We start from the raw sequence: 26,919 nt of genomic DNA, 5'->3' as shown, positions 1-26,919 counted from the left end.
CAACAACAACAACGGAATAGATTGTGAATTTTAATAACACAAAATCAGACAGTTTTCAATTAACTAATTATTACATGAAGAAAAAGAAGCCTTGATTTTTCAGATAATAGTTAGCATTTTATAAGCCACAAGATGCAGTGGCCAGTCGTTTCACTGCCTAGAGGCCTTTTTCCAGCCACACAGCACAGAGGATCATAGTTTATAAAAAGACTGACATGCATCACACTAAATTAAATCAATTCTTTTTATGCCATTGGTATGTATATAAAATATCGAAGCTACGATTCTCTCTATTGAAGATGGGTAAATTAAAACTAATGCAATGCCTTGGAATTGGATCCCATCATTACCATTAGAAAACTATCCTGGTCTGGACAACTGGACTCTTAAGGAGGTAGGAGAGGGGGTGGGGGAGGGAAAAAGAAGAAGGAAAAAAAAAAAAAAAAAAAAAAAGATTGCACTTAATACTAGTCTTGGGACTTGGATCTGGAACGGGAGCGGGATTTTGAGCGCGAGCCAGACTTTGAGCGAGAACGTGAATGCCTGTCTGGGGACTTTTCAGCCTGAGGTGATGGAGAGCGAGAAGCAGACTTGGCACGCCCCCCATCGCCATTCTCCATAGGTGAAGCAGATCTGCTTCTGGATTTCTTGCTGACAGACTTCTCCTTGGAGCGCCCACGATCTGACTTTACTTTAGAAGTGCTCTTAGACCGGGACTTGCGCTCGTCTGAGCAGGAGCGAGATTTGCGACTAGTTGATCGACTGCGAGATTTGTGTGTACGGGACCGAGAATGAGATTTACGGTTGCGTGAGCGAGACTTGCTCGATGGAGATTTGGAGCGAGACTTGTGTCCTGACTTGGAACGAGACCTGCGGCCTGACCTGGAAAGGGAGCGCCGTCGGTGAGAGCGAGACCTACAAAAGACAATCAGAAGCTGAAAGAAAAGGTCCAAACAGCCATATTCACATTCAAATCAATCGTCATTATTGTTCTGTACCTTGAACGAGATCTTGTGTTGCTCCGAGAATGACTGCTACGGCGACTCCTACTACGAGAACGACGCCGACTACGAGACCTGGGGGAAGAAATATAATTTTGTGTTAACATACTGTACTTAGTTATACTGCATACAATGCTGGGATAGTGTAAGTGTAAATACTGTGGCTCTTTATCGAAATCGTGCTCTGTTGAGCATTCAGTTTACAGCAGGACAGTTTGTTCAGTGAATATAAGATGGGAGAGAAAACCTGTTTGAAAACAGCTGTTTTAAAAAAAAAAAAAAAAAAAAAAAAAAAATCATGTATATATTAGATCTGTGTATTAAAGTGACAGCAGCATAATATACAGTATCTGCTGCTGTCCAAGCTGTTAATGTGATTTAAAAAAAAAAAAAAAAAAAAAGTCACTCACTGCTCTTGACCATAAGTTTAGTAGCTTTAAAAATGATCAATTGTGCTGCTGTTAATTGCTCCCTGAGGAGATAAACATGTCAGACTGTGTACAGCTCACTCAGGGGAGGAGCTAAGCTACTATGGCTGATTCTATTGCCAGTTGTGGGCAGGGCCTGGCTCAATAAGAGATACTTCCTGGTTTATTGGTTTATAAGAAAAGTAACAAATGAAGTGGATGGATGTGATTAAATTTGATAAAGTTAGCACTCACCGAGAGCGGCTCCCAGAGTAGGAGCGACGACGTCGCGGCTTGTCTTCAACCAGGCGAATCTTCCTGCCATTGATATCTGTTCCATCCAGTTTTTCCAGAGCTCTCCGCATATCAGAGTAAGAACGGAACTCAATGACTCCCTCGTTGGCACGCTCCTTATGGGCATCTGCATAGGTTACCTCACCTGCCTGGCGCATGAAATCCTGCAAAGGAAACCCAACCTTTACCTCTCTGCACAACATAGCTTGTGATTGGAAAGTGCATACTTGAGTATAAAGAAAGTAGTGATGCACTGAAATTAGTTTGAACTGAGTTTTATGTGTAAGGCAGTGATAGGCAACTTCGGTCCTGGAGGGCCACTGTCCTGCAGAGTTTAGCTCCAACTCTGATAAGAAAACTCACCTGCCTGTAGCTTTCTAATAATCCTAAAGACACTGATTAGCTTGTTCATGTGTGTTTGATTTAGGGATGGGCATTTTTCCAAAATATTGTATTCGAATATTTGGGCTCGTAAAAAACGAATATTCGTTTAATTAAATGTTGTTAAACGAGAAGGACGTAATTTTTTTTTTTTTAATTCATCAAGATTTTGTAGGCCTAACCATTTCTGAACAAGCTTACGATTAGGCAATATACACAACAAGCTTACGTTATATACATAAGCTTACGTTTCTTTTAGGTCAAAGCATTAAACACCACATGCAAACAAAAAATATAAAGAACAAAAGCATTTAAACTCAAGCAGCGCGAATGGGGAAAAACGCTAATAAAGCAGACAGCGCCAGTTATCGTACAAAACGTACATAATACACTCAAGTCAGTATATGGTTATCGTGTTCATATTGTTTCACATGTTCATGTTGAGAAAAATAATATCCACATGCTCAGGTGAGAAAATGAGCTGCGCTGACGAAACAAAGATAACGATAATACATAACGGTATACTAAGCTAAGTTTCTAACAGCAGCACTTTGTGTTTTCTCTTCGTAAATATGTCTCCCTTGACGGAACTTAAAGGAAGCACGTCTCAAAATAATTTTGCTATCAGATAAGTTATCTTCTTTGCTCACTCAGGGGTACAGCTGCACTTACCTGTCGTGAATGCAGTGATGGACAGCTGTCTTTCCTCATTCGACTGGTGTTTTGATTTCATGTGCTTTCTCATTATGGTGCTGATATTATGATAACTCTTTCATTAAATCATTTGATCAAAAGTAATTACATTTTGTAAGATCATTTTCATCCAAGTAATTCCAAACTTCGCGGCAGACGACAACCTTATGTGATGATCAAATAAAATAAACTTGTTAAACGCTCCACAGTGTCACCCGGTGCATATAGTTATAACTGCGAGGTTTAGTGCTTTATCATGGATTCACTGTATTTTATGGCCAGCAAAGCAACATAGCAAAATTGGAATAGTATTTTTATTTTTCGAATATTAATTACAGGTCGAATATTCGACTATTTGTGCACACCCCTAGTTTCATTAGGGTTGGAGCTAAACCCTGCAAGACAGTGGCCCACCAGGATCGAAGTTGCCCATGCCTGTTGTAAGGGATAATCCACGACTAGCTGTTCATTAAATGATTTTAATGCACGATGTAGAGACCACCTGATGAGAAGCAGAGGTACATTCAAATTGTTTAATGCACAGTTAGCCATGGATTATCCTGCTTATACCATGGTCATTTACCAGCATTGACAATTGATGTTTGCAGCACAATATTTGATTTAAAGGATAAAAATGACATTTTCGTCGGTTACGGCTCGTTAGATCTAGCATTCTGCCCGCTTTGAAACAGACAGAGAGTGTGCTATGATTACATTTATTTTAATGAATGAATTTGAATTAGAGAGAAAGAGAGTGAGATGCATGTGTATTACCTGCATATGTGCAGAGTCTCTCTCTACTAACAATGAAGTTGTGAGTTTAATTACTTCAAAAACAGCAATGTTACCCACTCGTTGCTGAGGAATATAATGTAGCAATTCAGTAGCGAAGCCATTTTATTAATAGAAACATCAAGTTTATGTATTCCTGAATTTTCTTGTGTGCACAGTGCGACCTCAGTGGTGTGTTTCAATGAAAGAAGTGCATTATTTAGTCTTGTGTATACTACGTTTAGCCAAGGCTGCAAAACCGCCACCCTGACACAAATATGGTAGAACTATCACTTCTACCACTAAAGATTTCTTTATAAATAATCTTCCTGATCAGTTCCATCTCTTTAGCATACCAGATAGTTTAGAAGAACTTGATGTTGCAACAGAACTCAGTTGCTCCTTTGCACTTAAAGATTAAGGAAATTAGTTCAACGCCATGGTACAACAAGCACATTCGGGTCCTTAAGAGAGCAGCCAGAAAAATGGAGCGCAGCTGGAAGAAAACTAGAATTTTTTCACATTTTGTGGAAAGAACACATTTTTATGTATAGAAAGGCCTTAAAAACTGAGATCTACTTATTTTTCCTAATCTCTTAGAAGAAAAACACAATCCTAAGTATTTATTTGATACAGTTGTTAAATTAACAAGAAATCAAGCTTCAACTTCTGATATTTCCAAACAGCACAGCAGTAATGACTTTATGAACTTCTTTACTTGCAAGATTGATAATTAGAGAGAAAATATAACCATTCAACCGTCTACTACAGTATTACGTCAGACAGTGCATTGTAGTGTCCCTGAGGAAAAATTCCATTCATTCACTGCTATAGGAGGAAGAATTGTCTAAACTTGTTAAATCATCAAAATCAACAACATGTATGTTAGACCCTATACTGACTAAGCTATTGAAAGAGATTCACGATTGACACATTCACGATTGACACTTTTTTTTTTTTTTTTTTAACTGTTTAACTAGTCAACTTAAAAACTTAATGTGGCGAGGGGGGCGTGGTTCAGCGGAGTCGGCAGCGGGAGAGAGAGTCGGGAGACGAACGGTGAGTGAGTGGGTTAAATGCAAATGACGAACACCTGTCTCTTTTTGCATGACCGCGAGGGAGGTGATAATCTCCGCAAATGGCGATCCGGAGGACGATTGCATGGCGGCGGCTTCCGTCTTCCTTCCCGGGTTTCGGCACCAGTGTAGCAAGGTTCAGGATTCAGGAAGGAAGAGGACAGGGTCGGCTTGACTACTGACTGCTTTATTTTAACCAATTCACCATATACAAAAACAAAGGGGTGCAGACAGGCACAAAGCGGTCATAAATCATTCACAATTCTCTCTCAACAAAAGACATATCCAGCGGGGCAGCAGTCAGTAGTCCTTCTCTCTCTCTCCCACTCCTGTTTCTTCTGGCGTTATATACTCTCTCCACACCAATTACTGAAACAAGAGACAGGTGTTCGTCATTTGCATTTAACCCACTCACCGTTCGTCTCCCGACTCTCTCTCCCGCTGCTGACTCCGCTGAACCACGCCCCCCTCGCCACACTTAACTACAATATTAAAGCTGCAAGCAGAGATGAAAGGGCCCCTCGCACCCGGGCTCACCGCCACCTGTTGGCCTCAGGAAAACAGTGAACAGTGGGCGACATGCATGTAAGTGAGTAAATACAGGAGAATTATGGCAAAGTCATTTCAAAGTGCCAGACTTCCTGCTGCCAACAGGTGGCGCTTTGAGCGCATATTTTAGTATGTTGCTAATAATGCATCATATTGTTAAAAACGTCACTTCCTGTTGCCAGTAGGTGGCGCTATTACTATAACCGAATATTGTCATGTAGATGTGTTCAGGGAAGGACTCTTATCAAATGTGTGAAGTTTGAGGTAGATGGGACATTGCATGCCTGAGTTACAGCAACTTCCTCTTTCACTGTATTAATAGCATGCTTTAACACTTAGCTAAGTGTTTTGCTAACATTTTTCTAACATGTTTCTAGCCTGTTTAGAACTTGCTGGCACATTTTAATATGCTGCAGGAGTCCATAACAGTGTTAAACGTGTCACTTCCTGTTGCCAGCAGGTGGTGCTATGACTATAACTGAATATGGGCATGGACATGTTCAGGACAGGACTTTTATCAAGTGTGTGAAGTTTGGGGCAGATCGGACATTGTTTGCCTTAGTTACAGCAACTTCCTGTTTCATGTGAAGTCTGGGGCAGATTGGACATTGTATGCCTGAGTTACAACAGCTTCCCCTTTCATGGCGAAACATCAGACTTTGTCAGGCCGCCAGGGACACGCCCTTTTACGAAAACTCAAGATCTTCGCAATTTAGCGTCGCACAAGCCTTATGATTACACAAACCAAATTCGAAGATGATCAGATTAAAACTGTAGGAGGAGTTCGTTAAAGTACGAGGCCTGAAAATGGCAAAAACTGCAAAAAAAAAAACTGCAAAAAAAAAAAAAAAAAAAACGCACAGGAAGTTCAAAATAGCTGACTTCCTGTTGTGTTTAGGACTTAGCTCCAAGAGACTTTTTTGTAGGTAATGGGACGGTACACGAACGTAGCCCGAGGCGCACACCGTTGAAGTTTTATAGGTGCTGCTATCGAGCCATTTTGCCCCACCCATTTCTGAAACCTATATCAGATGTCAATTTTCGCCAGTCCTGACGCGTGTGCAAAGTTTCGTGAGTTTGAGCATGTTTAGGCCCTCAAAAATGCGATGTTTGGATAATAATAATAATAATAATAATAATATTATTATTAATAATTAAAGGCTCACTGCCACCTGTTGGCCTTAGGAAAACAGTGAACAGTGGGCGACATGCATGCAAGCGAGTAAATACAGGAGAATTATGGCCAAGTCATTTCAAAGTGCCAGACTTCCTGCTGCCAACAGGTGGCGCTTTGACCGTAACTGAATATTGCCATGTAGACGACTTCAGGCCAGGACTATTATCGAACATGTGAAGTTTGGAGCAGATCGGACTTTGTTTGCCTGAGTTACAACAACTTCCTGTTTCGTGGCGTTAATCGCATACATTAGCACTTAGCCAAGTGTTGCATGATTTAACCTGTTTCTAGTGTGTTTGGTACTTTGTGGCATATTGAAATGTGTTTCTTGGAGTGAATTACAGTGTAAAGCATGCCATTTTCTGTTGCCAGCAGGTGGCTCTATGACTAACTGAATATTGGCATATAGATGTCTTTAGGCCAGGACTCTTATCACACGTGAAGTTTGGGGCAGATCGGACATTGTATGCCTGAGTTACAACAGCTTCCCCTTTCATGGCGAAACATCAGACTCTGTCAGGCCGCCACGGACACACTCTTTAGTGAAAACTCTAGATCTTCACAATTTAACATCGCTAAGGCCTTTAGATTAGATTGACCAAATATGATGTGGTTCTGGTTAAATCTGTATGAGGAGTTAATCACAGTGTAAAACATGTCATTTCCTGTTGCCCGCAGGTGGCGCTATGACCGTAACTGAATATTGCCATGTAGATGTCTACAGGCCAGGACTCTAATAAAACATGTGAAGTTTGGGGCTGATCCGACTTTAAATACCCGAGTTACATAAACTTCCTTTTTCATGGCGAAACATCAAAATTTGTCAGGCCACCACGGACACGACCTCCAGCGAAAACTCTAGATCTTCACAATTTAACGTCGCAAAAGCCTTTAGATTAGACTGACCAAATATGATGTTGATCTGATAAAAGCTCTAGGAGGAGTTCGTTAAAGTACAACATCTGGAAATGGCAAAAAGTGCACAAATTTTGCAGAGAAAATTCAAAATATCTGACTTCCTGTTGGTTTTCAGACTTTGCACCAGGAGACTTTTTTGTAGGGATTGGGCTGTTACATGTGTCTACTGAATTTCATACCTGTACGTGAAACGTGGTGCAAGGGGCACTTCGTTGAAATTTTGTAGGTAATTCTGAGACCAATAACAGATGCAAATTTTTACCACTTCTGACGTGTGTGCAAAGTTTCATGAGTTTGAGCATGATTAGGCCCTCAAAAATGTGATTCATTTGGGAGAAGCGGAAGAATAAATATAGCTGCAAGCAGCGATGGCGGGCCCAAGCCCGGTGCCTTCATGGCAACTGTGCACATTTACTGCAGCAGTTGGTGCCCATATGATATGATATGATATGATATGATATGATATGATATGATATGATATGATATGATATGATATGATATGATATGATATGATATGATATGATATGATATGATATGATATGATATGATATGATATGATATGATATGATATGATATGATATGAGAGAGAGAGAGAGAGAGAGAGAGAGAGAGAGAGAGAGAGAGAGATCCACATTCAAACCAAAATATCTGACTTCCTGTTGGTCGGAGCTAATGACTGTAAATTAGAAAGTTGTCCGGCTTAATGAGAACAGTATGTGTACCGACTTTGGTGAATGTAGGTAAAAATAACCCCCCCACTTTTGTCAAAAGGTGGCGCTACTGAGCCCCTCCACCATGCCCGTTTCTAAGGCTTTGTCCATGTCTCCTGGTCGGCAACATTGATGTGTGTGCTGAGTTTCATGCAATTTGAAGCATGTTAAGAGCCTCAAAAACAACTGGCACTCTGTTGCCAGTTGGTGGTGCTATAACTTTGACTCACAATAGTCACATCCATGTGATCAGCCTCCTACAATGAACACACAGCTGAAGTTTCATAAAAATCAATGCAGACGTTATAACACATATCGTGTTTCCCTTTTCTCGCCATAAATTCGTTGCCCCGCCACGGCCAAACTGTTCGAGATATCAATATTATTATTCACTCGCACCTTTTACATAGTCTTACTCAATTTACTTTTTAATAAGGGAAATCAATGTACAATTAATGTAATTTTTTAAAAAGATTTTATGAACTGTTAAACTTGTGCAATTTTGCTAATACAAATGGGAAACTTTGCTTTCAGTTTACAAGCAATATTACTCCAACAAGCAAATGTAAACATCTCAATTGCATTATCTGTAAATTTGCAACAAACAAATGTACAGAAGTCCTATTTTTGATTACAAGCCTAGAGAACATTTTCAACTCAGCCTTGTTAAAAAGTGCTTATTTAAAAAACAGTTGTTCCATATGGCATTACTATCATCCACATCCACGTTACCATAAAAAAAAAAAAAAAAAAAAAAAAAAAAAAAAAAAAAAAAAAAGTATAAGAGTATAAGAAAAGTATAAAAAGTATAAGAACATAAAGTGCATACATTTCTGTCATTCATTTGGCAAAAAAATGGTTTTGTTGACTATGCATTTTACCTTTGAAATCTAAGCCAAGTGCAAATCTGGTGTCACGTGTATCTTTCATACTTCTCGTTATCCGCTTTTCCATCATCGGGCCAAACCGTTCTGTTTGCTTTACTGTTCCATCCCGTGCCGATCTGATCTGAGCCGGCCGGTACGGATGTGTTTTCGTTTTCCACTGTGGGGCTGATAACTGAGCTCTTCGGTCGTTGCCTTAGTAATGCAAGAGTTTACACACGATATGCGATGTAAATAGTGACCGCGTTGTGTAGGATGATCAGTTATTTCTTTTAATTGTATGATTAATTTGTGTTCATGTTGCTCAAATATCATGTTTAACAAGCTACGAAGAAACTGGCAGCCAGGCAAGTGACCGATCCTGAGTGACGACGTCACGTCTCTACTCGCATTCTAGCAGCACAGTTCGGCACGGTTGGCTAATTCCGGGCGGAGAACGGTTTGTAATCGTGCCGTGCTGTATCGGGCTCAGTTGGAAATAAAACTGGAACCGTTCCTTACCATTCATCCGTTCGGCCCGACGGTGGAAAGGAGATTGTGAGCAGTGCAGTGGTGTAATGGCAATTTACAATAAAATCTTTCATTACAGATTTCGTTTCCAAACAAATCAAACATATGGGTGACCCCTTGAACTTGGTAAAAAGATAATCCCTTAACCACCCTGATTGGATGGTGAAAACACAATTTTTATTTTTCATGTATTTTTGCTAATTTTAGTAAACTTTCACATTAGCATGCACATCCTATGCTGTTATTAATACGGGGATCGGCTGGAAATAGCGACCTCTCCTGGATTGATTTAGTATTGACAAAATCTGAATGCAATCTTTACATTACTTGCTTTTCAAATGTCCAGCGGGCCGTATTTAAAGACCTGGCAGGCCGTATGCATGAAACGGCATTCTAAAAACACGGCAGTCAAGTTAAAAAAAAAAGTTCAACTCACGTTTAATAACTTTGCCTTTTTTCCCCCCCTCATTCCACTGCCTGCGTCTCATTTTTATAATACAATAAAGCATTTCTGAATTAACAGCCGCTTAAGACTAGTGATGTGTTCTACGTTCATAGAGCATCACATGAGAGTGGTTAATCAGGCGCGCCGGCACCATCATGAGGTTGGATCATTTTCTTCTCCTAATGTGGTTTTCATTGCTGTATTGTCAACATGTCTAATTGTAACGCTTGCTAAACACCTTTTATTCCAAAAAAAACAAACAAAAAAAAAAAAACACGCAGGCATCTGCAGGATAATATTCGTAGGCTACTTAACATTATGTCCTATAGTTCAACTTTTTTCTAAACCCTGTATGGCACTGGCGCTTGATGCCGAGGAGGCATTTGACCGAGTGTCATGGCCTTTTCTGCTCAGTGCTCAAAAAAAAAAAAAAAAAAAATAATAATAATAATAATAAAGATTTGGTCCTAACTTTATTCATTGGATAAGGCTGCTGTACTCTGCTCCCCGAAGTATTGTTAGGGTTAATGTTTGTATGTCTGAACCCTTTACACTTGAAAGGGGAACGAGATAGGGGTGTCCACTGTCACCTCTTCTTTTTCCCCTTTGTATAGAGCCATTGGCTGAGATAATTAGGAGTAATCCTGATATACAAGGTACAAGAGTAGGAAGAGAGATGCATAAAGTGTCATTATATGCAGATGACAACTGTATACATTTCTGATCCATTACGCTCAGTCCCCACACTATTAGAATGTATTAACCAATTTGGTAAACATTCAGGTTATAAAATTAATGTTGGGAAAACTGAAGCTCTAGCTATGAATACTCTTATTACAACACAGATAACGTCCTTCTCGTTCAGATGGCCTAAAGAGGGGATCAGGTATTTAGGTGTGGTTATATCCCGACTTAAATATGATGTGAATTATGCAAAGCTATTAGATAAAATTATTTCAGATTTGAGGAGATGGAATATATTACCTTTTTCCTTTATCTGCTAGAATAGAAACTATTAGAATGAATATATTACCACAGTTCTTACTCCTTTTCCAGACTCTTCCATTGTCCCCTCCAGTATCCATGTTCTCTCGTCTAGATAAACTGATTTCTAGGTTCATCTGGCAAGGGAGATGTCCCAGAGTCTGGTACAAAACATTGCAATTACGAAAATCTCAAGGAGGCTGGGCACTACCGAACTTTAAGAACTATTGGACAGCATCACAGCTGCGAGACATGGTAGTTTGGTTGTTCGACAATGTAAGGACTAGGTGGTTAGAAATTAAATTTAATTCCAAATCTTTCTCCTTACCAGCTTTTCCATTTCCATTTCCAGATGCTTCCAGAGGTCATAGATCCTCTTAATATCGTTAATTCATCTTTATCACTAGGATATGTACTGAAAACTTTTAAGCTTGCTATTATTAAACCTCTTATTTATTAAAAAAAAAAAAAAAAAAAAAAAAAAAACCAACCCACAACTTGATCAATTACAGGCCGATCTTGAATCTACCTTTTCTATCAAAAATACTAGAAAAGGCAGTATCATCACAACTGTGTTTCTTTTTAGAAAGAAATTGTATCTGTGAGGATTTCCAGTCAGGATTTAGACCGTACCATAGTACTGAGACTGCTCTCATTAGAATTACAAATGATTTGCTCTTATCAGATCATGGTTGTATCTCTCTATTAGTGTTACTGGATCTTAGTGCTGCATTCAACACTATCGATCACAAGATTCTTTTAAATAGACTCAAATTATGTTGCCATTAGTGGAATTGCATTGGCATAGTTCAAATCAAACTTATCTGACCGTTATCAGTTTGTAGTAGTAAATGATGAGATGTCATATCGATCACAAGTTCAATATGGACTACCGCAAGGCTCAGTACTAGGACCATTGCTTTTCACTCTGTACATGCTACCCTTGGGAGATATCATTAGGAAGCATGGTGTTCGCTTTCACTGTTACGCTCCATATTTCTTCGCGCCCTGACTAAACGTACCAATGCACAAAATTAACGGAACGCATAGCTGATATAAAAAAAAAAAAAAAAAACCTGGATGACCAGTAATTTCCTACTACTAAATTCAGAAAAAACAGATTCTAATTATTGGACCAAAAACTTCTGCACGTAATAACCTAGAATAACGCTAACCTGGGCGTGCTCTTTGATACAAATCTTTCATTTGAAAGCCATGTTTCTAGCACTTGTAAAACCACATTCTTCCATCTTAATATCATGACCTCAAGGCTAGATTAATGTAATGTAACGCTCTACTGGGTGGTTGCCCTGCTCGCTTGATAAACAAACTGAAGCTGGTCCAAAATGCAGCAGCTAGAGTTCTTACTAGAACCAGGAAGTATGACCATATTAGCCCGGTTCTGTCAACACTGCATTGGCTCCCTATTGAACATTGTATGGATTTTAAAATCTTGCTAATCACTTACAAAGCACTAAATGGATTAGCTCCCCAGTATCGGAGCGAGCTCTTAACGCATTATAGTCCTTCCTGTCTATTGTGATCTCAGAATTCAGGCCAATTGATAATACCTAGAATATCAAAATCAACCGCGGGCAGATCCTTCTATTTGGCACCTAAACTCTGGAACAACCTTCCTAGTATTGTTCGGGAAGCATACACACTGTCAGTTTAAGGCCCAATCCCATTTCTACCCCTTACCTTTCCCCTACCCACGTTTTGTGCGTTCACGTGAAGGGGTAGGGTTGTCTCGATTCTCTTTTGGCTGGAGTGGTAGGGGTAAGGGGAAGGGCCAGACAGCCCTTCAAACGAAGATTTTTCAGGACCACACTTCGAACGAAGGGGTATGAGAAATTTCTCTGCATACACTGACTACCGTGCTGCTAGAATGCGTGCAGTGATCATGGTAGTGATATTTCCACTCAGGATCGATTACTTCACGTCTATTGCGATCTCAGAATTCAGGCCAGCTGATAATACCTAGAATATCAAAATCAACTGCAGGTGGTAGATCCTTCTCCTATTTGGCACCTAAACTCTGGAACAATCTTCCTAGCATTGTTCGGGAAGCAGACACACTCTGTCAGTTTAAATCTAGACTAAAAACGCATCTCTTTAACCTGGCATACACATAACACATTACCAATTTATATTTTCAAATCCGTTAAAGGATTATAAGGCTGCATAAATTAGGTCAGCCGGAACCGGGAACACTTCCGATAACACCTGATGTACTCGTTACATCAGAAGAAGAATGGCATCTACGCTAATATTTGTCTTTCTGTTTATCCCGAGGTTCACCGTAGTCAACCGGATCTGGGCCGTATCCAGGTGAGACCAAGGACCTGCACCTTGACACGACCACAACGCAGCCCTGACGTATCAGCAGAGATTGAGTCAACTAGATCATCCACTGTGAGGGCCTCATCGACACGACAGCCACGACACAGTTCCTCAACAACCGTCCATACCGGCGTGATGAATACGATCCTCCATTGGATGGAACTGAAATAAATACTTTTAAGGTTGCGATCCTATTGGACTTATGATAGCAACCTGAATTGTAACAAAGCACTGTTGGCCAGAGGAGAACTGGCACCCCGACTAAGCCTGGTTTCTCCCAAGGTTTTTTTCTCCATTTTAACACCAATTTGCCACTTGTCTGCCACCTGATGGAGTTTGGGTTCCTTGCCGCTGTCGCCTCTGGCTTGCTTAGTTGGGGACACTTGACTTGACATTTGATATTCAACAGTGCTTTAGTGTCAATGCAGGCAGATCATTCTTTAAGAGCTGCTGTGCAGCCAAACAATGTGCCAGTTATCAATGTAAAGCTGCTTTGACAATCTACATTGTAAAAAGCGCTATATAAATAAAGGTGACTTGACTTGACTTGACTTGTGTGTTACCTGGCTGCCAGTTTCTCCGTAGCTTGCTAAACACAGTATTTGAATGATGTGAACACAAATGAATACAGTTAAAAGAAATATCTGGTCATCCTTCATAGCGCAGTCGCACATCTCGTATCGTCTGTAAACTCTTGCGTTACCAAGGCAACAACTGACTCGTTTGTATTACGTTGCAAAGAGCTCCGTTATCGCAGCACCACAGTATAAAACTAAACCATATCTACGGATATCTACAGCCGTCTCGGCACGGAATGGAACAGTTAAACAGCTTGGCTAGATGGAAAAATGGCTCCACCAATCTTGTACGTTCTGTATCATTCTGTAACATCTTGGGAAACTTGAAGGCTCATACGTTTTCGAACTGAAACCAAGCACCGTTTTCTTAGGTCCAAAATACAGCGCAAAACAACGTTGGGAGTGAGTAGTCTGTTAAACGTGCTCGCGCCTGATTTCTGTTGATATGCACACTTCATTGCTGTTCATACTGGTTAAATGTTACAGGACACTAATAAAAGAAACTTGGTATGATGACGTGTGTAATGGTGTAGTAGTGGTGTCCCATTTCTTAGGGGAATATTTTCACCCCTACACCTTGCCACTCTGTTTCAAGGGGCAAGGGGAAGGGTGAAGGGGTATAAAATAGAATTGGTATCGGGCCTAAATCTAGACTAAAAACACATCTCTTTAACCTGGCATACACAACACTTATCTATTTATGTTTTCAAATCCGTTAAAGGATTGTTAGGCTGCATAAATTAGGTCATTCCGGAACCGGGAACACTTCCTGTAACACCAGAGGTACTCGTTATATCAGAAGAAAAATGGCATCTATGCAAATATTAGTCTTTGTTTATCCTGAGGTTTACCGTAGTCAGCCGGATCCGGGCCGTATCCAGGTGAGATTGAGGACCTGTGCCTAGACACAACGACAACGCAGCCCTGAAGTGTCAGCAGAGATTGTGTCAACTAGATCAAGTCAAGTCACCTTTATTTATATAGCGCTTTTTACAATGCAGATTGTGTCAAAGCAGCTTTACAATGATAATTGGTATATAATTTTGGCTGCACAGCAGCTCTTAAAGAAAATGGTGTCAATGCAGGCAGATGCAAAGCACTGTTGAATATCAAATGTTAAGCAAGCCAAAGGCAACAGCAGCAAGGAACCCAAACTCCAACAGGTGACATCAGGTGGCAAACAGGTGGCAAATAGGTGTTAAAATGGAGGAAAAAAAAAAAAAAAAACCTTGGGAGAAACCAGGCTTAGTCGGGGGGGCCAGTTCTCCTCTGGTAAACAGTGCTTTGTTACGATTCAGGTAGCTATCATAAGTCCCATGGGATCGCAACATTCAAAGTATTTATTCTAGTTCCATCCAGTTGAGGATCGTATTCATGACACCGGTATGGACGGTTTGTTGAGGAACTGTGCCACTGGCTGTCGTGTTAATGAGGCCTTCACAATGGATGATCTAGTGGACTCAATCTCTGCTGATACTTTAGGGCTGCATTGTGGTTGTTCACTAAGCTAGTCGCATCCAAAACAGTATCTGAAGCCCTTACATTCTTATTATCCTCAATTAAGGATGCGTGTCTCTAATTCTGAGATTTTCTCTGTCAGCCTGACTATTTCCCTACATTTATGACATGTAAATCCCTCGTCGCTGACAGAGAAAGCTATACTGAACATGTGGCAAACAGAACACGATATAACACTAGGAGAGGATGACATGACTCACCGTGTTTGTAGACTGATCCGACTTACCACAGCTGTTTGATGAATGCGTTGAAAAGAAAATGACCGCGCGAGAGACTGATGACAAGTTAAACTAGCGAGATGCAAACGCATTGTAATAGCGATTTAGTTTAAAAGATTAAAAGCTAGTGATGTCAGATTAATGTGGTAGGCAATATTGGATATATAAGATATAAGGTAATGATAATATAAGCAACAATGAATGAAAGTAAGAGATTCAAAACAAAGCTATACGGAGTTACAGACGCAAATCACTCCGAGCAGCGAGGCAGACAGGAGCAATCGAGCGCAGATTAGACAACCTGTCCAACCTTAGCAGAACAAAAAGCAGCTGATGTGAAGACCTCACCGACACGACAGCCAGTGGCACAGATTCCCAACAAACCGTCCCATACCAGCGTGATGAATACGATCTTCAACTACATGGAACTGGATTAAATATTCTGACTGTTGCAATCCCAATCAGGCTTATGATCTGTAAAGCTGCCTGAATCATAATCATGCACTGTTCGCTGTTGGCCAGAGGAGAACTGGCCCCCCCGCCTGACTGAGCCTGGTTTGTTTTTTTTCTCCATTTTTATCCACCTGATGTCACCTGGTCCTTGCTGCTGTCGCCTTTTGCTTGCTTAGTTGGGGACACTTGATATTCAGCAATGTTTTTGATCTGCCTGCATTGACAACATTGTATGCGAACTACATGAATAACTATTGATTTTTACAATGAATGAATCAATACTGAATTTACTTAAGCTGGACAATGACACTATTTTCTTTAAGAGCTGCTGTGCAGCCAAAATTATTTACCAGTTATCACTGTAAAGCTGCTGAGACACAATCTGCATTGTAAAAAGTGCTATATAAATAAAGGTGACTTGACTTCAAATATTTGGGCTCTTAAAAAACGGAATATTCGTTTATTTAAATGACATTAAAAGAGAAAGATTTTTTTTTTTATTCATCAAGATTTTTGTAACAGTTTCTGAACAAGCTCAGACCCCACCCCCCCCCCCACCCCCCCCCACCCCACTATTTGTGCACACCCCTAATTTTCATATGCAAAGATGTGAGCCAATCCCTGAAGTGGGTGTTTATACTGAAGTCTCACAGCAGACACGCCCCTTAAACAGAGCGTTAAAATAAGAGGGGCTAAAAATCAGGGTAGGAAAAAATGCCTTTTATTTCTAAATTATGACCATTTTTGAAGTAAAAAGCACACTAACATAAGTGCAGGGGAAGAAAAAAAAAAAAAAAAAAAAAAAAACAGTTCATGACCCCTTGTCAAAAAAACCACCTGTCAAAAAACAAGTACAGACGGAGCACAGCTGCTACTGTCTCGTAAAAGCATGTCGTCAGATATAACGGACGAGACACTCTACTACCCACACTCCAGTTTGCTCAACAGTGTGGAAGTTTTTTGAATTCTGAGAAAATGATTCGTTGATCATTAATGTATATAGAATCGAAAACATGCAAACAGTGTTAATGCGAGTATATTTACCACATTTACCTTGAGGTCTTGCCAACTGCAGCGACTAGACAGATTTTCCACAATGAGCCGGTACTCAGTGCGAACAGGAGGACCATACTTGTCCCTACCGGTGCGACTTCTGCTGCTGTAACCACCTTCAGAAGAAAAGGGGAAGGGAACGAAGAGATCCTTTTATGACAGAAATCAGGGAAAGACGGACGCCACTGAATTAACATTAGAACCTAAGAGAGGACACAAGTCATATTTGCCCTCTGTTGCTTATTGCCAACCTGTTCAGACTCGAGAGCAGTTTGTTGCCTCCCAGAAAAGGCATTACTATTTGGATAAGAGAGAAACTGAGAAGACACATAAGGCTGACAAGACAATCATTCCCGGGTCTTTCAGGGCAAAAAGTGATATTTTGATAGGCAGTATGATACATTTAAATGTTTAATATTTAGGCTCACTAATCCTCGCATGAACATCTTGACTTGCCCGTACAGAAATGCTAGTGTAACCCAATGTCTCCATTTCAATTACATTTTGGCTAGAGGCTTTCCATATGGACAACATAGCAATAACTAGTGGCATTCCTCACCATCACCCCTGGTCTATTGGCAAAAGGCTGCGGTCATCTTGGCTTCCGGTTAGGTCAGCCAAAGCATCAAGGGGCAAAGGTCACACACACATTGTAAGGTGAAGAGGCCAAGGCCAAACCGGTCAGGTAGTCATCTTAGCCACAACGACACTTGGACTCAGCCTCAGCCCCCACTGGACTCTTTCAAATTGAAACATCAAGGACTTTGTTATTATGAAAATCAAATTGGAAATAAAATTAAACTTATACATGGACGTTGATGGTTACTTTCCACTGGGCTAGAATACAAGCTTAAAGGCAAGAATAAAAGAAATGGTATATGGGGGGGGGGGGGGGGAGAAACCATTGTATAAAACGGTGCTTCTTGAGCCTGTCCTGGGACCCCCCCACCACTGCACATTTCGGATGTCTGCCTCATCTAACACACCTGACTCCACTTAACAGTTCATTAGTAGAGACTGCAAGACTTGAATTGGGTTTGACTGATGAGGGAGGTATGCAAAAATGTGCAGTGGTGGGGGGTTCCAAGACAGGTTTCAGAAGCACTGGTATAAAACACCCTTAACAAAAAAAAAAAAAAAAAAAAAAAAAAAAAACACACTTTTTAAAAGAAATGTATGTAAAGCATACAAAGCTGTTTTAAAAAGAGTAACATGTTTCATATAACTAGTATTTGAACTCAAAATAATGAAATCAAATTACAATCTTTGCGATAGAACTGGCAATGACTTGCCCTGATGTGAAAGGGCTAAAGGCTTAATGTTCACAAATTACATTTTATTAGCATTACATCAACATAATTATGAGAACATATAAATCCAGAAAGCTGTGTGAAGCTGGTTTGGGTTTTTTTACTAAAGATTAGGGCTGGGCGGTATATCGAGTTTGTACGATATATCGATATATTTTATATATCAGCAAAACGGTTTATAACGATATACTGTAGTTTGAAATTACGAGCACATCTGAAAAGTAGCGGAGGACACAGAGTGAGCTGCTGCGGGGAAAGTGCATAATCCAATTTGTACTAAACATGAGACATGGTTTATATAAAGGGTTTCAAAATAACTCGTAAGATATTTAACGTGTATAGTTTAATGCGACTTGCCCCATCAGATGTGCTGACAGATAGATACTTGCACTGAGGCCCCCTAGTGGGGGGCAGTGTGTGATTTTTTTTGCAATGAGTCTTTTGTTTGATTAACAAAGTGACAGCAGGCTAATATTCCTGCTGCTGTCTAAGACAATGCACGGATACTAATACACATGCGTTTTCTTTTTTTAACTGTTGTTTATGTTCATTTAAGATAACCAACTACGTTCACTAGGATACACACCAAGATGGACATTGACAATTTTGTGTGAAATTGTTCATTCAAGCGCAAGACGTGAAAGAGCTCAATTCAGTATTCGAAATAACTCACACGTCTGACAGAAAGCTGCATCTGACAGGATGCATGTCTTCTTGCTAAGAACACGTGCAAATTATCAACTTTCATGATGATGCAGTACTGGCTCGATCGGGAGAGTGACAGTTCTGACAGTTCTGTCAACTTTTGTCCATCGGGCAGTCCTGTCAAGCCCTGCATTTAGATCTAGCAATTCTCTTTACGTGGCATGTGTAAAAGCCGCTCTCACGTTGAGTGCGCGTGTGAGAGAAAGCAACAGAGGGCGCTCTCAGCCAAGCCACGGTGCATAAAGCTCAGCAGGCAATGAAATTATATCTGCGCTTAACTTATTTTTTTCCTCTAACTCAATCACAGGCGTCTGAAATCATACAATTTACTAGCCATTGGCTAATTAAAAACTTTTTTTAGTCGCCTAGTATGAAATTTGCTCGCCCAGCCCTGCTAAAAATGTAATGAAAGGAGGGGAAACAAAACATCTTAACTCATTAATAGCATTTTCAGCAGCACAAGCTGATATTGACAGCATGTTGTTTGATATAAATACTAATACAGAAATTAATAATGCTTGTTCATTTAACCACAAGGAGGACAGAGGGTGGAAAAAAAAAAAAAAAAAAAAAAAAAAATCACTTGTACGCAGCATAAAGGTACCAAGTTTTCTCTTATATTCTTGCTTACACTTAATGTCCACGCTTGCACTTAATATGCTCTTAGAAGCATCTGGTTTCCAGAAATTTAAAAAACAAGTACTTCATTACATAAGTGATGTTATAGTACTTACTGCGTCCTCCTCCTCCTCCTCCTCCTGCACCTCCACCGCCACCGCCACCATAATAACCCCCTCCATAGCTGTCGCGGTCTCGACGGGGACCTCTGGCGTGCTCCACCATGACCCGCTCTCCACACAGCTCTTTGCCGTTCAGCTCATAGACGGCATCATCTGCATCACGGGTGTCTTCAAACTCAACAAAGCCATACCTATGAAGACAGCTCTGATTAGGCCCAGGGTTAAAAAGCAATGTATGGACTACAGTTTGATTTGACTAATTTTCATGGGGGTAGTGGTTAAATCTATGACTTTTCACACCGAGATATCGTTGTTCTAAACTCCATTTTTAATTCAGGATAAAGGAAAGTTTCACACTTGTAATTTAGATGCGGGGTCAAACATGCCAAAGTATGCGGTGTTAGAATGTTACAACTGGATGCTTAGCAATCGACAGGCGATAAACAATCACGTGCCTCATTCACGTACTGTACGTTCACGGAAACGCAGCGTATTGTATAAACAGCAGTTTCAGCGTTTGAGGGGAAAATGTCAAATGGTGACAGACAATGCACGACAATTGGAGTGAAGAGACCATTTCATTCTTAGCTTTATAGTCCAAAAAGTCAGTTCAGTATAAACTTTATAGTACAACCAGCAACATAATATGAAGATGCTCAATACTAGAGCCTTTATGTAAACATATTGTGTGCAGTGTTCATCTTCGGAACACAAATTAAGATATTTTGATGAAATCCAATGGCTCAGCGAGGCCACTATTGAGAGCAAAGCCACCGAACCTCTCAAGATCCATAAAGGTACTAAAAACATATTTAAAAACAGTTCATGTGAGTTCGGTGGTTCTACCTTAATATTATAAAGTGACAAGAATACTTTATCTCGTGATAGCTGATTTCAAAACACTGCTTCTGAGCTTTACAAATCTTTTGTTTCAAATTAGTGATTCGGATCTCCTATCAAACAGCTAAACTGCAGAAATCACGTGACTTTGGCACTCCGAACCACTGATTCGATTCGTAAAGCTCCGAAGCAGTGTTTTGAAATCTGCTATCACTAGATATAGTTGAAAAGTCATTGTTTTTTTTCGCACTAAGTATTCTCGACGCTTTATAATATTAAGGTAGAACCACCATACTCACATGAACTGTTTTAAATATGTTTTTAGTACCTTTATGGATCTTGAGAGGTTCAGTGGCTTTGCTCTCAATAGAGGCCTCACTGAGCCATCGGATTTCATCAAAAATATCTTAATTTGTGTTCCGAAGATGAACGAAAGTCTTAGGGGTGTAGAATGACATGGGGGTGAGTAATTAATGACAGAATTTTCATTTTTGGGTGAACTAACCCTTTAGCCAGGGGTTTAGGAATGTACAGTGTGTGAAACACCAGCTTATGAAACACAGGATAAGTTGTTAACCCTGGGTAAATCACAAGTCATAGGCGGAGCATGTGTAAGGCTGGCTACGGTTCTAAAATTAACGGGGGCTTGGGCCAAAAATGCACCTGCACATTTAAACTAAATCTAGTAATAAAGTGAAAATAAATTAAAAATGTTGATTGCGGCATTCAATTTAGATTACGCTCATGTTGCATTATACTTTACGCATTTTACAGCATTGCGCACAAGAGTTGTCAAAAGTACCGACTTCGGTACTGAAGTTTTAAAAATGTGACGCTTTGAGCACTGTTCAGCTGATTCGGAAACACCTCTGATTGGCCATTGTGTTCACGGCTAATCAGATATATCTGTGATTGGCTTCAATGATCAATGCTGTAAAAACATTGTAAATAATCAATGAAGCTCTTCACCAAGCGCTTACATAGATACACACGGGAGCATTTGAAAGCAGGCGTCTATCGCTGACCAGTCCGCTTTCAAATTCAAACACTTCCGTATGCTTTCAAACGCTGCCGCGCGTTGATCATTGTAGCCAATCACAGACATATCTGATGAGCGCTTCAACACAATGGCCAATCAGGGGTGTTTACGAATCCACTCAACAGCACTCAAAGCGTCACATTTTTAAAATTTCAGTACCGACAGGTACTTTTTGACAACTCTATTGCGCACTATAACCAATCACACACGACTGTGTTGAGCTTATGAATGCAATGGGCAATCAGAGGCGTTAAGATTAGTAATCGCTGAAACGCCGGAGTTTTGTTCAGTGCGTGAGCTGAACTCTGAATTCTGCAATCTTGCGAATACTCTCATCATAAACTGATAAACAAATTTGGCGATTCTGCTCGAGCGTCAAAACTAATATAAATAGGTTTTCCTATTTACAACATACTTTTGAAGCGTTGAGCAATGTAGGCAATCAAACATATCTGATGATTTCTTGAACGCAATGGCCAATCAGACATGTTTAATTTAGAATCCCCTCACAACTCAAAACGTCAGATTTTTTTCCCCAGTGCTGAGCTCTGCACACTCAAATCCTTTTGTTATAATTTAACTTGTAACAAAAAGTGTAGACATTATAGACAAATTAAAATATTCATTGTACAGTCAGCTTAATCGATTAGCATAACTTTGTGAGATTGCGATGAATTAAGATCAGTGACTTTTATGCACTCTTTCCAGATGATAATCCATTCAGAATTTGAAGAAAACATGTTTGCTGCAATAGGTAAGGCAATTGTTGGGCTATTATTCAAGCTGGCTGGCATGCCAAATCACGCATATGCTTGCCTGTTCAAATAGTGGTTTGTGAACATACAGTATCTCACAGAAGTGAGTACACCCCTCATATATTGTAAATATATTATATCTTTTCATGTGACAACATTGAAGAAATGACACTTTGCTACAATGTAAAGTAGTGAGTGTACAGCTTGTATAACAGTGTAAATTTGCTGTCCCCTCAAAATAACACAGCCATTAATGTCTAAACCGCTGGCCACAAAAGTGAGTACACCCCTAAGTGAAAATGTCCAAATTGGGCCCAAAGTGTCAATATTTTGTGTGGCCACCATTATTTTCCAGCACTGCCTTAACCCTCTTGGGCATGGAGTTCAGCAGAGCTTCACAGGTTGCCACTGGAGTCCTCTTCCACTCCTCCATGACGACATCACAGAGCTGGTGGATGTTAGAGACCTTGCGCTCCTCCACCTTCCGTTCGAGGATGCCCCCCAGATGCTCAATAGGGTTTAGGTACCCTAAGCTTCTTTAGCAAGGCAGTGGTCGTCTTGGAGGTGTGTTTGAGGTCGTTATGTTGGAATACTGCCCTGCGGCCCAGTCTCCGAAGGGAGGGGATCATGCTCTGCTTCAGTATGTCACAGTACATGTTGGCATTCATGGTTCCCTCAATGAACTGTAGCTCCCCAGTGCTGGCAGCACTCATGCAGCCCCAGACCATAATACTCCCACCACCATGCTTGACTGTAGGCAAGACACACTTTGTACTCCTCACCTGGTTGTTGCCACACACGCTTGACACCATCTGAACCAAATAAGTTTATCTTGGTCTCATCAGACCACAGGACATGGTTCCAGTAATCCAAGTCCTTAGTCTGCTTGTCTTCAGCAAACTGTTTGTGGGCTTTCTTGTGCATCATCTTTAGAAGAGGCTTCCTTCTGGGACGACAGCCATGCAGACCAATTTGATGCAGTGTGCGGCATATGGTCTGAGCACTGATAGGCTGATCCCCCCACCCCTTTAACCTCTGCAGCAATGCTGGCAGCACTCATACGTCTATTTCCCAAACACAACCTCTGGATATGATGCTGAGCAGGTGCACTCAACTTCTTTGGTCGACCATGGCGAGGCCTGTTCTGAGTGGAACCTTGTCCTGTTAAACCGCTGTATGGTCTTGGCCACCGTGCTACAGCTCAGTTTCAGGGTCTTGGCAATCTTCTTATAGCCTACGCCATCTTTATGTAGAGCAACAATTCTTTTTTCAGATCCTCAGTTCTTTTCCATGAGATGCCATGTTGAACCAAAGAATATACACTAACAAGAAGTGACACTTAATAGAACGTTCCATTGCAACACCGGCGCCCAGCAGCAGCCCTGTGTTTCCGCCATTTTGGGGTGAAAGCGAGTCGGCAGTCCACTAGTTTCCATGGCAATATCAGCTGCTTTGTTTTTATTATATATATATATATATATATATATTATATATATATATATATAAATTAAACACAGAATAAAATCACTAGTGATCATCAAATCCTTTTAACAGTTTATTTTACAGACTTTGTGTTTAAGTCTTCCACTTTTTTCACAAAACCTTTGCTCCAGTCAGTTTGGGTTAAAATTCTTTAAAAGGCTTATAAACACTGAATTATTACCAACATATGAAATTAAGGAATTAAGGACATGCATCAGAAAAATTGGAAATGTTGGACAATAAATATATGAATATAACAGCTTGATTTTGCAGTGTTGTCTAATGTCCATTGAAGCAAAAGTGTCCAAAAGTGTGAATTATGCAATAATGGACACAGCAATGCATCACGTATTATAAGATCATTATGTTAAAGCGCGATCCATTAAAACGTACAATACAGCCTATTTCAATTCAGACCTAGATATTATTACTATTAGTCCACTAGGTCTAAAATATATTGTTCACTGCAAACATGATGATCTTAAATTTATTAATTGTTAATTTACTATTAATAAATGTGTAAAGTTGCATAAAATGGAAATACTCAAAGTAGGCTAACTACGTTACCTCAGATGGTTGAATGGTTGGATTCCACAACTGGTCAAATAAAACATAAGACAATACAACATTTTCTGTGGGAGCCATACAATTTACTGGTGACTTAATTTAAAAAACTATTCTATTGCGCTTCTGATTTGGCAGTGAAATTCACCGATTTTGGGTGTGTAAGATGTGAAGGATTCTATGGTCCAGTTAGTATTTTCACCCCATAATGGCAGCCACGCTACCGGAGCGCCATCTAGTGGCTGTTACCCAGAAAGTATCAAAGTGTCACCTCTTGGGTTCTAAGCTCTTTGGTTGAACTTCCAGTGACCAGTATGAGAGAGTGAGAGCGAATTTAACACACCTGCTTCCTATTGACACCTGAGATCTTGTAACACTAACGAGTCACATGACACCAGGGAGAGAAAATGGCTAATTGGGCCCAATTTGGACATTTTTACTTAGGGGTGTACTCACTTTTGTAGCCAGCGGTTTAAACATTAATAGCTGTGTGTTGAGTTATTCTGAGGGGACAGCAAATTTACACTGTTATACAAGCTGTACACTCACTACTTTACATTGTAGCAAAGTCTCATTTCTTCAGTGTTGTCACATGAAAAGATATAAAATATTTACAAAAACGTGAGGGGTGTACTCACGTCTGTTAGATACTGTAGCTACTTGAATAAGAGCGATTATGCTGGGATGTTTAGGTTATTGATAGGCAATGCGAGTAAACTATTTCAAGACATTCTATTAAAGTGTTGAGGAATCGGGTTTAGATTGACCCAGGGTTAACTATTTCAAGTGTGAAAAGCCCTTCTGAATGTTGTTGAACCCAATGGAAAATAATCACCATCTTGATCACGGCTACTACATGCAAATTCACTATATTAATACTGACATACAAATTCAGTGCAAGAATCTACCTTATTGCACAATTAATGAGTTTGATTGTAATTCCAACCAGACCAGCGCTTAAGCTAACTACTTAAAAAGGTCTGTCAAAAAAGATTGATGTTGGCTTGAGAAAATCAGGCTAGAAAGTTAAGTAATTTAAAAAGCTTGAAATTAAGGTTTCCAGTTTAAAGTTGTTTTATAAGCTACAAGTTTAGGTAGGTTAAGGCCATGCAGTCTATCAGACAGACCTTGCAGTTTCTAGGGCTTTCTGGGTGGTTGTTAGGATGTTATCAATTAGCTAACATGCCCAAAGCTAGTTGGTAGGCATTGGTAAAAGATGGACAGCCAGACAAGCGCTATAAGATTGAGACTCAGAAGTTTTACCCAGAAGATTAAGTCAAAGAACAACATAGCTTGAGAAAGCCATTATGTTGTTCTTTGACTTAATCTTCTAGGTAAAATTTCTGAGTCTCAATCTTATAGCGCTTGTCTGGCTGTGAAGAGCGTGTATGTGTCTGAGTAAGAGAGAGAATTTTACATGCAATGAAAATAAAAACTCCAAACACAATGAACAGTGAATTAAAAAAGCCTATGTTGTTTTGTTGTACTTGCAGGCCGTCGCGCTCCGCCCGTTTCAATGACTGTATCGCGCTCATTTCAGTTCTAGCAGCTGCTTCTATTTCTAGGCCAAGAAAATGGAGGCGCTTGCACCGTGTAAACGTGGCGAGACCGTCAGCCGAACATTTCTGCAACAACTGACCTGCTTAAACCCTGGACAAAACATTTCCCGCCAAACATCGTTCATATCCGTATCGTATCGCATAATCAACGACTGCAAATAAACTCATATTAGTTTCATAAAGTGGCCATTCAGCTCTCCTGCTCTATGTAACAACTCAACGTTTAGACCTTAAACTTAATACTAAACTAATAGTTGCAGCTGAAAACCAACCAGACGCTTTGCATTATGGACTTATTTAATATCACTGCATGCTGATTCTACCTTCCTCGTGTCGCGTGCAGATGAATGAACTCACCCGTTTTTCAGATCTACCTCCAGCAGCTTTCCATAGCCGCTAAAAAACCTCTGGATATCTTTCTCGCGGACATGATAACTCAGCCTACCGATATAAACCCGAGGCATGTCGATTTCGTTTGAGATCAGCAGCCGCCCGTAACGCCGATCTCCAACAAATGAAAACAGCCACAACAGGCTTTTTGTTCTGATGTCAACCGGATGCTCTTCGACATGGAGAACACCTTCTAAAATAAGAGTGTTTTCAATTTAAAAGTTTTATGCCAAAAAGGCGCTTTTTTTTCCTAATGCACGAAGTCAAATTAAAAGTTATTATATGGTATCTGGTGATGAGGTAATTAGCCTATGACCTCAGACAGACACACACAGACAGACAGACAGACACATACATACATACACACACACACACACACACACACACACACACACACACACACACACACACAGAGTGGTGGAAATTTTGATTCTTTCAAGAGATTCGTTCATTTTCAGTTCGTTCACCAAAATGATTCGTTCAGATTCGTTCACTGATTCGTTCAGTGACCATTTCTTCATTTTGCATAAATACGCCAGCAGGTGGCGAAAAAGAGTGTCTTATGTGTTATT

General features: G+C 40.2%; 1 protein-coding gene and 1 long non-coding RNA gene across 3 annotated transcripts; one reads left to right on the top strand and one right to left on the bottom strand.

The window, feature by feature from the left end:
* Positions 1-17: 17 nt before the first annotated feature.
* srsf6a (serine and arginine rich splicing factor 6a) lies at positions 18-26,549 on the bottom strand. Of its 2 annotated transcripts, none has more exons than XM_051880562.1 (6): positions 26,315-26,549; positions 19,713-19,909; positions 16,955-17,079; positions 1,664-1,866; positions 999-1,076; positions 18-915 (listed from the first exon to the last, which is right to left on the bottom strand). In XM_051880562.1, the coding sequence occupies exons 1-6, from the start codon at positions 26,419-26,421 to the stop codon at positions 468-470; spliced, it is 1,158 nt and encodes a 385-aa protein (XP_051736522.1). In that variant the 5' UTR covers positions 26,422-26,549; the 3' UTR covers positions 18-467. The 2 variants fall into 2 exon arrangements, with proteins under 2 accessions (XP_051736522.1, XP_051736523.1); XM_051880563.1 differs by having other exon boundaries at positions 16,964-17,079; positions 26,315-26,535.
* On the top strand, positions 1,873-11,286 carry LOC127505197 (uncharacterized). The gene is made up of 2 exons (XR_007927633.1): positions 1,873-5,277; positions 6,456-11,286. It is a non-coding gene; the product is annotated as an uncharacterized LOC127505197 (long non-coding RNA).
* Positions 26,550-26,919: the final 370 nt, after the last annotated feature.

Source organism: Ctenopharyngodon idella, chromosome 22, assembly GCF_019924925.1.
Source record: "Ctenopharyngodon idella isolate HZGC_01 chromosome 22, HZGC01, whole genome shotgun sequence".
Taxonomy (NCBI): domain Eukaryota; kingdom Metazoa; phylum Chordata; class Actinopteri; order Cypriniformes; family Xenocyprididae; genus Ctenopharyngodon; species Ctenopharyngodon idella.
Note: the sequence above shows the minus strand (reverse complement) of the source record. Positions and strands in the feature narration are given on the sequence as shown.